Below are 12,607 nucleotides of genomic sequence, written 5' to 3'. Positions count from 1 at the left end.
GTTTCATGAGTAAACAAGCAATATGAAGTTAGTGCTCCTCCAATCCTTTCATTTCATAGATCAATATCAAGTTCAACTGAAGAGCCATAAAGATAAGCACTATCAACTTGGTAAGCTGTCGTCACAAACATAGGGACTAACTTACCCAAACAGGTTTTATGATCCATGAAAGCAAAAGGTACTTCTTATTCTTCCTTGTGAATAAAAATACTTTTGTTATTATCTTAAATATCAAATAATAACATTTAATTATTGCTGACATTTGTCAAATTTTTGCATTTGAGACTCGGATGGCAATAAATGTATCATTCATTTCGAAAATTTGAAATAACACATCTAACACTTTGAATGCATAGCTTATTTAGGCTAAAAACGTCCAAGGTTCCCATTAAGAGTCAAATTAAACAAGTGTTATTTTAGCAAAAAGAACAAAGGAATTTTAGAGTACTTAAGCTTAGACAAAAACAGACTTACATTTCATCTAAGTTCCAGTACTTACCAAGTGCATAACCTTAAGAAAGTTATTTATGCCCTCTGAACCTTGGTTTCCACATATTAAAAATGGAATAATGAACCTTAGTTCAGAATGTTATTTTGTAGTTTAAGTAAAAGAACATTTATAAAATAATTACCACATACTTAACACAGAGTTGGCATTCAAGTTGCTAGTAGAACTTTCTTTTTATAGAATAACAATATTGTTATTAATGAGAATTCACCTGGTTGATGTTCTCAAACTAAGTATCTTTCTAAAAATAGAAATAAATTGACTCTAATACAGTAATTCAGATAGGAGGGCTTATGAAAAGTCAGCAAGTTTGGCATCACACCATTCAAAGATCTCCAGAAACCAGAAGATGGTGCTTGTGAGATCTAGGACATTTTTGTGTGCTTCCATTACCTCTTAGGCTGTCAGACAAGGAATTCACTTAAACTTCCCTGCTTTTTACCTCTTAGGCTTTGAGACAAGGAATTCACTTAAACTGCCATGCTTTTCTTATGCTCTAGCTTCTTTGCATAACCTGGATTTTAGTTACCTATGTCAACCATGTAGTTTTGGGGGTAGAATAAGATGAAACACATGCAAAAATAAGAAAAAAAATAACGTGAGATGACAGCACTTCAGTCACTGAAGTTCTGGAAAACAGGATGTTCTTTCCACACCACCTCTTCCTCTCATTCACTGGGGATGATGAGTTACAGTACTTTGGTGCTTGGCAGCTTATCATCTCAGAAGAAACTTGGCATGTCCATGAACCAGAGGTGTGTGTTGAGCTAGCTTTCTCTTTTCTTCCTTTTCTTTCTGTATTCCCTTTCTTTCTCCTTATTTCTTTTCTTCTTTCCTCCTTCCCTCTCCCTTTCTTTCTGTCTTTCTTTCTGTCTTTCTTTCTTTCTTTCTTTCTTTTTCTTCTTTCTTTCCTTTCCTTTCCTTTCTTCCTTCTTTCCTCCCTTCCACTCTCTCCCCCCCTTCTCTCTTCCTTCCTTCTTTCCTTCCTTCCTTCTTTGTAAACAGGGGTTTTCAGGGTGCTAGCAGAGAATGTATAACTTTCTATAAAAGTATAACTTAAAGCCCTTGAAAGAACTATGTAGGAAGGAAAACTAAATGCTTGTAAGAACTATTAGTATCAAAGGTTTTTAAGAGCTATAATTGTTAATGAATCTTAAATAGATAGCACTTGGAAAGAAATCATAAAGATCTAAAAGATGTAGCAATGATAAATCAAAAGATACTGGTATTCAAGAGCCTTGAATAAGGCACACTTCAATATCCAATCAACACTTGACCTTCATGCAGTCAACAAACAAAGTAAACTTCTGGATTTTTAATTTAGGTATTTGGCAGTTTGGTGCAGACACTAAAGGAAAGAGAGTCCTCAAAGAGTGACCAATGGAAGAGAAGAGACCAAAGTTCAACATGGTCAGTTCTGTTTGAGAGGCCAGTAAAATATACAGGTAACAGTGACCAACAGGAAACTGGATATGGAAATCTATAACTTGAGAGCTGAGCCTGGATAAATATGTGGGGGTCATTAGCAAATAGGTATCAGTTCGATCAAAATGGGCAGTTTTACTCAGGTGAAGCATCTAGTCTGAGAAGTGCAGCATATGGAAGACATAATCTAGGGTTATGGCAACATTTGTGTGGGTGGAAGGAGAGGTGCTAGGAAGAGAAGGATCAGAATAATACAAGAGTAGCTGGATGGATATAGTCTTATGGATTTTATAGAAAAAGAGAGCTTCAAGAACTAAAGAATGAGTCATAGCATCAAATGTAGCAGAGGCTTAGCGAGATCAGACTGAAAGCTTTCATTGGATTTAGCAATTATTAAGACTTGGTGACCCCCGGGAAAGCTGAGGAATCAATAGGATGGCAGCAAGTAGAGAAAATCTTCCTTGAAGAAGTGTAAATCAGAGATAGTAATATAAGAAAACCGGGGAAAGGTGGATATTTGCCTCCTGGTTGTAAAAAATGGGATTCACTGGCGCACATTACTAGGTTGAGAGGAACACAGAAAGATCTATTTTCTTTCATAAATAAGATTCAAAGACATTATTGGTTAATAAAATCTGAAAACATTTTAAAAACTCATTTAAAACCATAATTCCTTTTTCCCCAAATCTTTCATCTATATGCCTAGTGGCCTTCAGTTTGGACTGATTGTGCTTTTCCTGACTTTTTCAGCCAACATTTCTGCTGGCACCACTAATAAGCCATGAATGCAATCAACATAATGGAGAAGGAAATAGGAGGGGGATACCAAGGCCCTGAAAAATTCAGACTGGAAAATCACCTTCTGAAGGGGTCCTGGTTGGCTGGTCAGGCTCTGAGTAATGCCAAATTGGCTGTGCTTCTTTGATATGTACCCAAACTTCAATCTCAAAAGCTAAACACTGCAGAATCCTAAAAAGTCATATGCTATAAAGTATGAGCTTGGTCCACTTGAAGGGTTATGATTTTCTAGAGAGAGGCCATAGTATCCATAAGTGGTAGCTTGAAAACAATTATTTAATTATCTTATTTCCCAGCAGAAGATGACATCTAACAATTACTGTTTGGCTGCATACTTTTGAGTGTCATCCCTTCTTTGTGAACACCCAGGGGTGGTGAAATCCAGGGCGTTGTGACAACACCCCTGGGTGTGTTGTACTGACTTTGGCTAGCCCAGTAGCTCTGCCCAGTTTCAGGTGGCACACTCCTGATTATTACCTATGATGATAATACTAGTGCAAAATCAGCACAGAAAGTAAAATTTAGTTTTGCTGCTTATCTGTCACTTCAGGTTATCTCACATGTTCTGCATCATTATTTAAAGATAAATCTAGGGACACCTGGGTGGCTCAGTCAGTTAAGCGTCTGACTTCGGCTCAGGCCATGATTTTGCGGTTCGTGAGTTCAAGACCTACATTGGGCTCTGTGCTGACAGCTCAGAGCCTGGAGCCTGCTTCACATTCTGTGTCTCCTTCTCTCTCTGCCCCTCTACTCCTCACACTCTGTCTCTGTCTCTTTCTCGAAAATAAACATTAAAAAAAAAGTTTTTAAATAAATCTAAAGACTTCTTGCATTTGGGACACAGCCTTGAAGTAGAAAAACTTTACTTTATAAGCTGCCTTAAATTCTTTGGGGGAAAAGGTAAAATATCCATAAACTTTAATAATCCCAATGCTCAGATGTGGATTCAGAAGTCATTCCATGACAAATTCAGTGATGAAATACAATGAGCAAACTGAAGTGAATATACAAAATAAAACTGGAAAAGTTGTTTTCCTGGTGGTTTCTAGAAATAAGTGGCAGTACTTAGATCTCTCCTTTGCTTTTGAAAGATAGTTCTAAAAATTAAAGATCCTAGCTGGAGTGGTGAAGATTAATTTAAATCAAGTGAAGACCCACACTAAATGAGTACTTGTATCAACACATCAACAGGGAACCTCTTGGTAGTTTCCTTACCTGTCTAAAATATCCAGTTATACTAGAGGGGTGCGTGGTGGCTCAGTCACTAAAGCATCCCACTCTTGGTTTCTGCTCAGGTTATGATCTCACAGTTCATGGGTTTGAGTCCTGCATCAGGCTCCGTGCTGGCAGCACAGAGCCTGCTTAGGATTCTCTGTCTCCTCTCTCTCTGGCCCTACCCCACTTGTGCTGTCTCTGTCTCTCTCAAAACAAGTAAATAAACTTAGAATAGAATAGAATAGAATAGAATAGAATAGAATAGAATAGAATAGAATAGAATAAAACTCTCCAGTTATATTAGGGAATTTCACCATGTGTCCCAGTCACCTTACCACTTCTCCTGCTAAGCCCACTCAGCTGCTGTCCAGACATCCTAACAGAACCTGAAATTAACCATGTTTTCTAGGAAATCATGATTTACACATAAATCAACAAATTCTCTTTACTCAGATCTCTCAAGGTGACTGAGAAAAGCCTCCAGGTGTATGTGTTGAGAAACACTGCAGTTGCTTCCTAAACTCTGATGGTATGGTTCAGTTGAGAATGGGAGCTACGTCGTTCTTGGGGTTCTGAACACTGGTTTCATAGCTGACAGGAGTAACTGAGGTCCAGAAGAGCTCAATGAAATATTGGATGCTTGTTACAGGTTTCAAAACCTCATTCCTGGGCATTTAATCTTCACTTTTTGCACGTTCTGGGAGAGTACTTCAGCTTCTTGTGTTTACTTTTGGAGCCAATTTGTTAAAAACCCCAGGTATTAAAACAGTGAGTTTCACAAAAAGTCACATTTACTTTTGTTCATAGCCCAGGAAAAACTAATCAATACCTAATAACTAAGAAAAGAGAATTATACAAACACTATATTTGTCTACTGACAAAATAAGAAATGGGAGCACAGAATTCCTCAGACCTCACATATCCCTCACTTTATCCTCACCAAATTTTTCTAGAAAACTATAAAATATGTCCAAGATAACAAAAGATTTAACTCTAATATTTATAACACTTAAAATTAAATTTTAAATATGATCAAGAATATTAGAAACAAACTACCTTTTCCAATACTGAGATGGTAACTTTCTGCATTCAGGAGACATTTTTCTCTGTTTCCATAATCTAATTATACATTGTTTGGTACACAGTGGATACTAAAGTAAAACATTTTTAAATTACAAAATTAAAATAGATAAGCTCTTCCCTAAAGTCAGAGAGAACTAGAAAATAAAGGACCATTATTCTTAAAAGTTTTCTTTGGGAAGGTAAGAGAAGACTGGAGCATTTTTTTGATGGTCCTTCCTTTGAAGTGGGGGAAAGAATAAATCTTTAGTTGACTACCTGGGGAAAAAAGAACTTTATTTAAAAAAAAATCTAAGTTGGGATTCCTAACTTTTATTAATAACCTATTTTATACTGGGGCACCTGGTGGCTCAGTCAGTTAAGCGTCCGACTTCAGCTCAGGTCATGATTTCATGCCTTGTGGATTTGAACCCCGTGTCAGGCTCTGTGCCGACAGCCCAGATCCTGGAGCCTGCTTTGTTTTTTGTTTCTCCCTCTTTCTCTGCCCCTCCCCTTCTCGTGCTCTTTCTCTCTCTCTCTCTCCATCAAAAATAAATAAACATAAAAATTATTTTAAAAAGAACCTATATTGTACTAAACACACTGCCTTTACCAATGTACCAGTACCTATAGCCTTCGTGCTAAAGAATTGATAGGCCATATGGCATGTGCGCGCGCGCGCACACACACACACACACACACACACACACACACACACAGCTAGCTGTGGCATGTTATAGACCTGCCAAATCATTCTAATTAGTTATCTGCTCCAAAGCTGATGAACACCCCGGTCCTTTCTGTTTCCTAAGTACTAGCCCATCCTTATTCCCCCTTATTTCAGGACAATTCTTCTCCCCACCCCCAAAGTCCTTAAATGTTAGTCAGGAATGTCATATCCAAAAATTGAGCTAGATTGAACTAGTATAGGAGAGAATATGTAGTTGGCTGAATATATAGTGTGTTTTTTTTTTAATTTGAGAGAGTGAGCAAGAGAGCCAGTGAGTGCGAGTGGGGGAGGGGCAGAGACAGAGGGGGAGAGAGAATCCCAAGAAGGCTCCATACTGTCAGTGCAGAGCCTGATGTGGGGCTTGATTCCATGAATCATGACATCTTGACCTGGGCCAAAATCAAGAGCTGGACACTAAACTGCCTGAGCCACCCAGGCACCCCTTTAGTGGTTTTTGTTTTGTTTTATTTTGTTTTTATTAAGAACTCAGGGCAAACTGATAATAGAAAGAAAATTCTGGTCTTAGTTCACACTATTATTTGTAATAAGGTGAAATTTCACTATGGTGGCAAAACATGTGATGACCAACCAATGAGAAGCCAATAAAACAGAGCAGACCCTATGGGATCAGGTAGCAGTGAAGGCCTCAGGTCTGGTTAGGTATGCACCTCAAGGCCTCTTGCTCTCAACCCCCTATGCCTGTTATTATTAAAGACCATCACAGATGCAACATTGAAGATTTCTTTTTAAGGAATTTATTATTTAAGAAATATTACTATCTTCCTCCAGGTTGAAATATAAAAGGAGCTGTAAAAACAAAAACCAAGATATTCGGTTTTTCCCCTCAAAATTCCAATTATTTAATATTTGTATAGAGCAGTTTTTAATACAAGAGGCCTGTTTGATGCCTTGAAGAAATAGGATGCCTGCAACCACCTTCTAATTATCTGTTTGAACTAAGAGACTTTGGTTTTGAGCACAAAAACTTCACTGTATCTAGAGGGGTAAGAAAACCTACTGGTTTCAAAAAACCAGGTAGGAAGGTATTTTTATGTTGCTGCCTAGAAACTACTGATAGAGGGGAAGTCTTAGAATATGGAAAATGACATTCTGTTTTTTGCCTTCTCCTAGAACTTAAGACTAGTTATTTAACTCTATTAGTTCTTAATTATCTCATCTGAATACAGACATTTATATCTTCTCCCTCTGCTAACCAGCTTAGAGGTCAATGAGATAGCCACATGAAAAGGTGTCATGATGTATCTTTTACAGACATAGAGCATATGGTCCATTTCTAAGAGGCTTCTCTTCTTCCTCCTTCTGGGTGGGCCTGGCTTCATTTGAAGTGTCAGGAGAGGCATTAGTTATGAAGGCAACATAAAAACGCTTTCATTCTTGCCCTTCTCCATTAGATTGTGACTCATTCTCCAGTGTGGTATAGTTGTTTCCTCCAAAATTTTAGTGTCACATGTGACTACTCCCTTAGGTAGCAGATCCAGTATCTTGGACAACATGATTGTATAAATAGCATAATTATAACATTCTTTATGCCACACGGAAAGGTGCAATAAAATTATTCATAAACTGATGCTAGTATTAGTTATAATTGGAAGAATAAGACTAACTCTGGTTTAAAATATATCCTGGTAGCAGGCTCCAGGCTCTGAGCTGTCAGCACAGAGCCTGATGTGGGGCTCGAATTCATGAACCATGAGACCATGACCTGAGCCAAAGCCAGATGCTTAAATTGTGCTCTTTCTCTCTCTCTCTCAAAATAAATAAATAAGTAAACATTAAAAAAAAAAACATTAAGAAAAGTAAAAATATGTCCTGGTATATCTAAGCTTTTTTTATTAGGAGAAAGAGATAAAAAGAAAAAGGAGATGAGTTTGAGAAGAAAACTAACAAGGTTGTCACCTATTAAACCCTTTGGAAGGGACATTTTCTTAAGTCCTAACACTTATAGATACATAGATCTGGCTAGATCCAAATTTTAAGTCCCTTCCCATCCCTTATTATCTATGGCCTTAATTCTTCTTGCCTCCTTTTCCTCACCTCTAAAGTGAGATAGTAATAGCACCCAACCTCACAGTTGTAAGAAAGGAGAGAATGCTTGGCACATTAACCATTAGCAGTAACTAAAGGCACTGATAAGGGGATTTCATTTTATGTTTATGGTGCTGTGTTTAATGAGCACATAGTAAGTGCTCCTTAGTTATGGTAGATAAGGCATGACCATTGTATTGTTTAGAAGTGCTGTAACTTCAGAAGTTTTTTAACTTCTACAACAGTTATTTTACTCTCACCTTGGATGTGAAGTGTTAAGGAGTTGAGGCCAGCAAAGAGGAAGTACAAAGATACAAAGGGAAAAATAAGATTAAAAGTGATAATAAATAAGTCCTTATGAAAGGTACAAATTAATCCTTGGCCTCAAGGGACTCTCAGAAGTGGGTGGGATCTTAATCGCACTGTGAATTAACTCTTCCCTTAACCCTGATGCTAAACAGTAGATTACACTTAACTAGAGATCAAGGAAAATGCTAGGCCTTCAACTCTCAAATGGCTGTTCTTCTAAATCCATACTTGTGAGAATGCACTTCTCTGGAAAAACTACACGATTCTCACCTATCTTGGCCTTTTATTGCTTTCTTTCAACAAAGCACTTGAAATAGATACAGCATGTGAAATCGCCTTCACTATGGCCTTGAGTGGTAGTGGTTAAATTAAAGGCGACCCTTAGGTTGGGCAATATCATCATAACCCTTTCAGAAACACTTCCTGTTAATTACCGTTCATTCATTTCCAATTAATGTTTGCCTGGCAAAAGTCCCACTCAGGCATGCCTTCTTGTAGAACATTTTTATGAACCATTCGCTGACATATCTGAACGCCGGACTCCCCGTGTGATTTCCTACCCTGCATCACAACTCCGTCTGCCACGGGACCCGCCGAGTCATTACTCCTCCTCGGGAGACACCCAGAGAAGGCTTGTGGATCCCCTGCAGGGGCACCTGCGCCTCTCCGCTCCGGGGTGGCGCCGCTGCAGGCGAGTCCGCACGGTGCCTCCTACTCCCCCAGAAACTTGGGAGTCAAGTGAACAACTAGGAAGGATAAAGGTTTCAAAGTGCCGGGGCCTGTCTCTGTCCTTTCCTCCCACGCGGTCGGGGAGCCGGGAAACAGAAGCCGGTGCCAGGAGACGCGACAAGCGGGTCTCGCGGTTGCCAGGAAGGCCGCCTCATGTGACATAGACGTACGTCAGACCCGGCTTTACAGACCCTGGGTTTCCAGCCTGAGCCCTGCGGCTTCAGACCCTTTTCTGCACGACCCCCGGCATGCAGGGACCAGGAAGCCAGGCGGCTAGTGCTGGGAAACGACAGAGGTCACTATTGAAGGGAGTTTGCCTGGTCAGAGGCTCTAATGTTTAATAGTTTTCAAGGGGCTTAGCTTTCGAATTCGCCTTTGTCCCTCTGGCTGGAGGGGATAATGCTGTGATTCTTCTCCTTACAATGGCAAGGCCGCGCTCTGCTTCGTTCCCCTTTGATCAGCCACACTTGGTACGCACTGAACTTTCTCCTCTGTCTGCCCTCAGACTCTCAAGTTGCCAAACCAATGCCTGCAAGTAGTAGAGGGGATGCAGTTTTAGCCACTAAAGACATAGAAAGAGACTATCATCTGTGTCTAGGCATATTTTTCAGTGTCTTCCCCACCCCTTCTAAGGGCTTCCTGAGGCACAGCTGCCCATTATTTTCTTAAGTTCTTCTTTACTTTAAGAAATGACATCCCCTGACCCCCAACCCTATCCTTTTATCAGCTGTCACCCTCCAGGTTAGGAAGCTCCATACCCAAAGCCAAATGTCTGACATGAATTTGTTTAAGACTTTGATTCACATACAATAAAAATACTTGAGGAAAGATGAAAGAATCTTACGAAAATGTCATTCTTTCAAAGTTTATAGATTTTTCTCCTTGCAAACTTGCCCTCTGTCAGTTTATAAATACCAGGTGAAATCCTTGCTTGCCTGAAAAAGCTTCTAATCTACTTCATAATCTTCTGGAAGGCCATACTGAAACCCTAATCCCTGAGGGCTCTCAACATTGTTCTTTACCTCCAGCCCATCCGCCTTTGAGAGAGGAGCCAAACAGAAAATAGGGAAAAAGCGTAAAACTACTCTACCTAAATCAAACAAATGGGGTCTTGAGGTAGCTCTTCTTCCTCCTCCTCCTCCTCTTCTTCTTCTTCTTCTTCTTCTTCTTCTTCTTCTTCTTCTTCTTCTTCTTTTTCATTTGCGTGACTGCAGTACTCTCCTGGTTCCCTTTGCCAGTGGATGGACTTGGCTGCTAGTAGCCCTGAAAATTGCCTTCATATAAATCTGGAAGTCAAGAGCTAAAGCATGTTGCTCCAATTAGCCTAGAATTCAACCTAATTCACTGTCAGACCAAGAAAGGACTTTGTAAAGACAAATAAAATCTGTGCCTACCACTTTAGTATCCAATCCCTAAAGAAAAGTTTGGTTTCCCAACCTCCCAGTGGATACAGAAATGAAGCCCTTAACATTCTCATTCAAGGTCCTGTCTGTGTTGTCCTCTTGTGGTAGTTGCAAAATAGAGTGGGGTGGGGGCAGGTGGTGAAAGACAAGGGGAACAAAGATTCATCACCATTACCTAGTCAGCCCCTGCCCACCGACTGGAGGTCAAGAGAGTCCAGAGAAGCAAAAGTCACCTCCACCAGGGAAAGGACGGAGGTGGTGGAGAAAGGTCCACTGTAACAGAGAGGTGTATATATTGGCCGAAGAACACATGCTCTGTTGTCTGTCAGCGATTGCTCAATTTGTTTACATGGCAACTCACTTATGCTGCTGTTCTTTGTTCTTTCGTGAAGATAAACTCTCCAGCAGAGCAAATCTTTGTTCCTTATGAGCTCATCCGCTCCTGCAGTCTGCGCCACACCTGTAATTATAATGATGGCCTACTGCTTGGGATGCTGTAATCCTTTCTAGTGAAACCATTTGTGAATTCACCAACAGAGTTACTTAGCAGAGAGAGAATGCCTGGATTGATAGAATCAGCTTCATTAGTCCCTTTCATTGGTTATTCTGGCTGTGCTTAGCCTTCTGTTACGATTCAGGTGATTAACATTTTTCAGTAATATGGAAGCATCCTTGCATTTCCGACGGAACTGTGATATTAACTGTGAGACACTCTGGACAAACATAACGAGGCAAGGCTTTCTGGGAGAAAAAAGAAAACAGCCAATACCAAGAAATAGAAGAATTAGTGATGTTGCACCTCAGCTATTACATTAAAGAAAATGAATTCACATAGAATGGTGTCAGCAAATCGTTACATGGTGTTGGTAAATCATTACATGTAGACTGTTCTCACCCTATCTTTCTTATGAGATGGGTCTGTGTTTCAGCACTAATACACTCGGTGTGCAGCTAAACTATTTCTGCGGGATGAATAGTCTACCATTAGGTAGGAGCAGCCTGGTGGCTTTACAAATTCATTGTCCTTTAGATGAAAAACTTAAACACAGAATTTTTTGTTTCAATTATACTGAGACATAGGGACATGCAGGCCTTGTTCTAGAGTAACAGTGTTCTTTTTTTTCTCCCTGAAGAGGCATTGTTTTTCTTTGATATAGTGTTTTTTCCTAGATACTTGATAAGGAAAAGAATTTGTGATTATGGGTTTGTATGTAGTTTGCAGTTATAACTTTTCTTTCCGCTGGTTTTAAAATAGGAGGAATGGGTTTTTTAAACCACATACAGCAGATAAGACTTTTTTTTTCTCTACAAGGTTTCATTTCTAAAATCTGAGCCCAAATATTACAGCCTTCAATCGGTCTATTGTATTTCAGGCAGACAAAGGATTTACTCAGCTGCAGTGGCATTTCAGCATTTTAATCCTGTTGCAAATTACTGGATGCACCATGGGACTTTCCTGCAGTGTATCAAATAAAATTCAACTTGAGAAAATAGAGGAAACAAAATGGAAACAAATAAGAATGGTCAAGGACAATGATGATGAATCTGATTTATCTGTAGGTCCATACTCATCTCATGAAAAATGCTTTTGAATACAATGAGTGTGTTTCACAAAAATCTATATTCATTAAAGAAAAACTGCTTTTTAATAAGGAAGAATGCCAGAATTTTACAATTAGAAATGAATATCGCCTCAAACAGTGGTTCTCAGAGTGTGCTCCTCAGACGAGCAGTATCAGCATCACTTGATGGCTTGTTAGAAATGAACATTCTCAAGTCACACTCAAGACTTCCTCATTCAGAAACTCTGGGGCTGGAGCCCCACAATTTTAGGCGATTCTATTGCGCACTTGAATTTGAGAACCACAGGCTTAGATCGGTATAACAGCCTCCTGTCAAACCTGCTTGCCTCAGGGGTTTGCTTCCCACAAATTATTCTCCACACTGTCTCCAGAATGCTCTTTATAAGTATTCATGTAATTATGCCAGCCCCTTCCTTAAAACTTTCTCCTAGTTCCCCATTGCTGTTGGGTCTGGATATTCATGTTCAAGTTTCTTCACCCTCTGGTTGCTAACTAGTTCTGCAGTTCATCTCTCCCCACTTCCCTTGATCCACTCCACCCTCACGCTCACCTGCCAGCCCACATGCACACACACAAACCCACACACTCACAATTTGTACACCCACAAGCTCTAGCCATTATGTGCTCCTTCCAGTTCTGCATGTACACATTGTCTCCTCATTACTAGGCTCTGTACATTGTTCCTCCTGAAATACCCTTACCCTTTCTTTCTCCCCCACTCCTTTATCTAGATAACTTGTTCTCAGTCTTCTAGGGCTTGTGTTGGTTCTCACTTATCTCCTCTAGAGTGCTTTACTGGGAC

The 12,607-nt window shown here is 39.7% G+C and overlaps 1 protein-coding gene across 6 annotated transcripts in view; it reads left to right on the top strand.

Moving 5' to 3' along the window:
- Positions 1-12,607, top strand: part of LOC113595080 (uncharacterized) — a 160,538-nt gene that overhangs the window by 108,322 nt on the left and 39,609 nt on the right. Inside the window, exons 8-9 of one of the 6 annotated variants that reach the window (XR_008295466.1) lie at positions 1,833-1,918; positions 2,684-4,123. Coding sequence is in view for 2 of the 6 variants with exons in the window: in XM_053215406.1 (XP_053071381.1) it covers positions 60-90 (31 nt within the window). In the remaining 4 variants the exon portion in view is untranslated. The other 5 variants (XR_008295465.1, XM_053215405.1, XM_053215406.1 and 2 more) reach the window with 5 other exon arrangements.

This window comes from Acinonyx jubatus, chromosome C1 (assembly GCF_027475565.1).
Source record: "Acinonyx jubatus isolate Ajub_Pintada_27869175 chromosome C1, VMU_Ajub_asm_v1.0, whole genome shotgun sequence".
Classification (NCBI taxonomy): Eukaryota; Metazoa; Chordata; class Mammalia; order Carnivora; family Felidae; genus Acinonyx; species Acinonyx jubatus.
The sequence above is the reverse complement of the archived record's forward strand: the minus strand, read 5'-3'. Positions and strand labels throughout refer to the sequence as shown.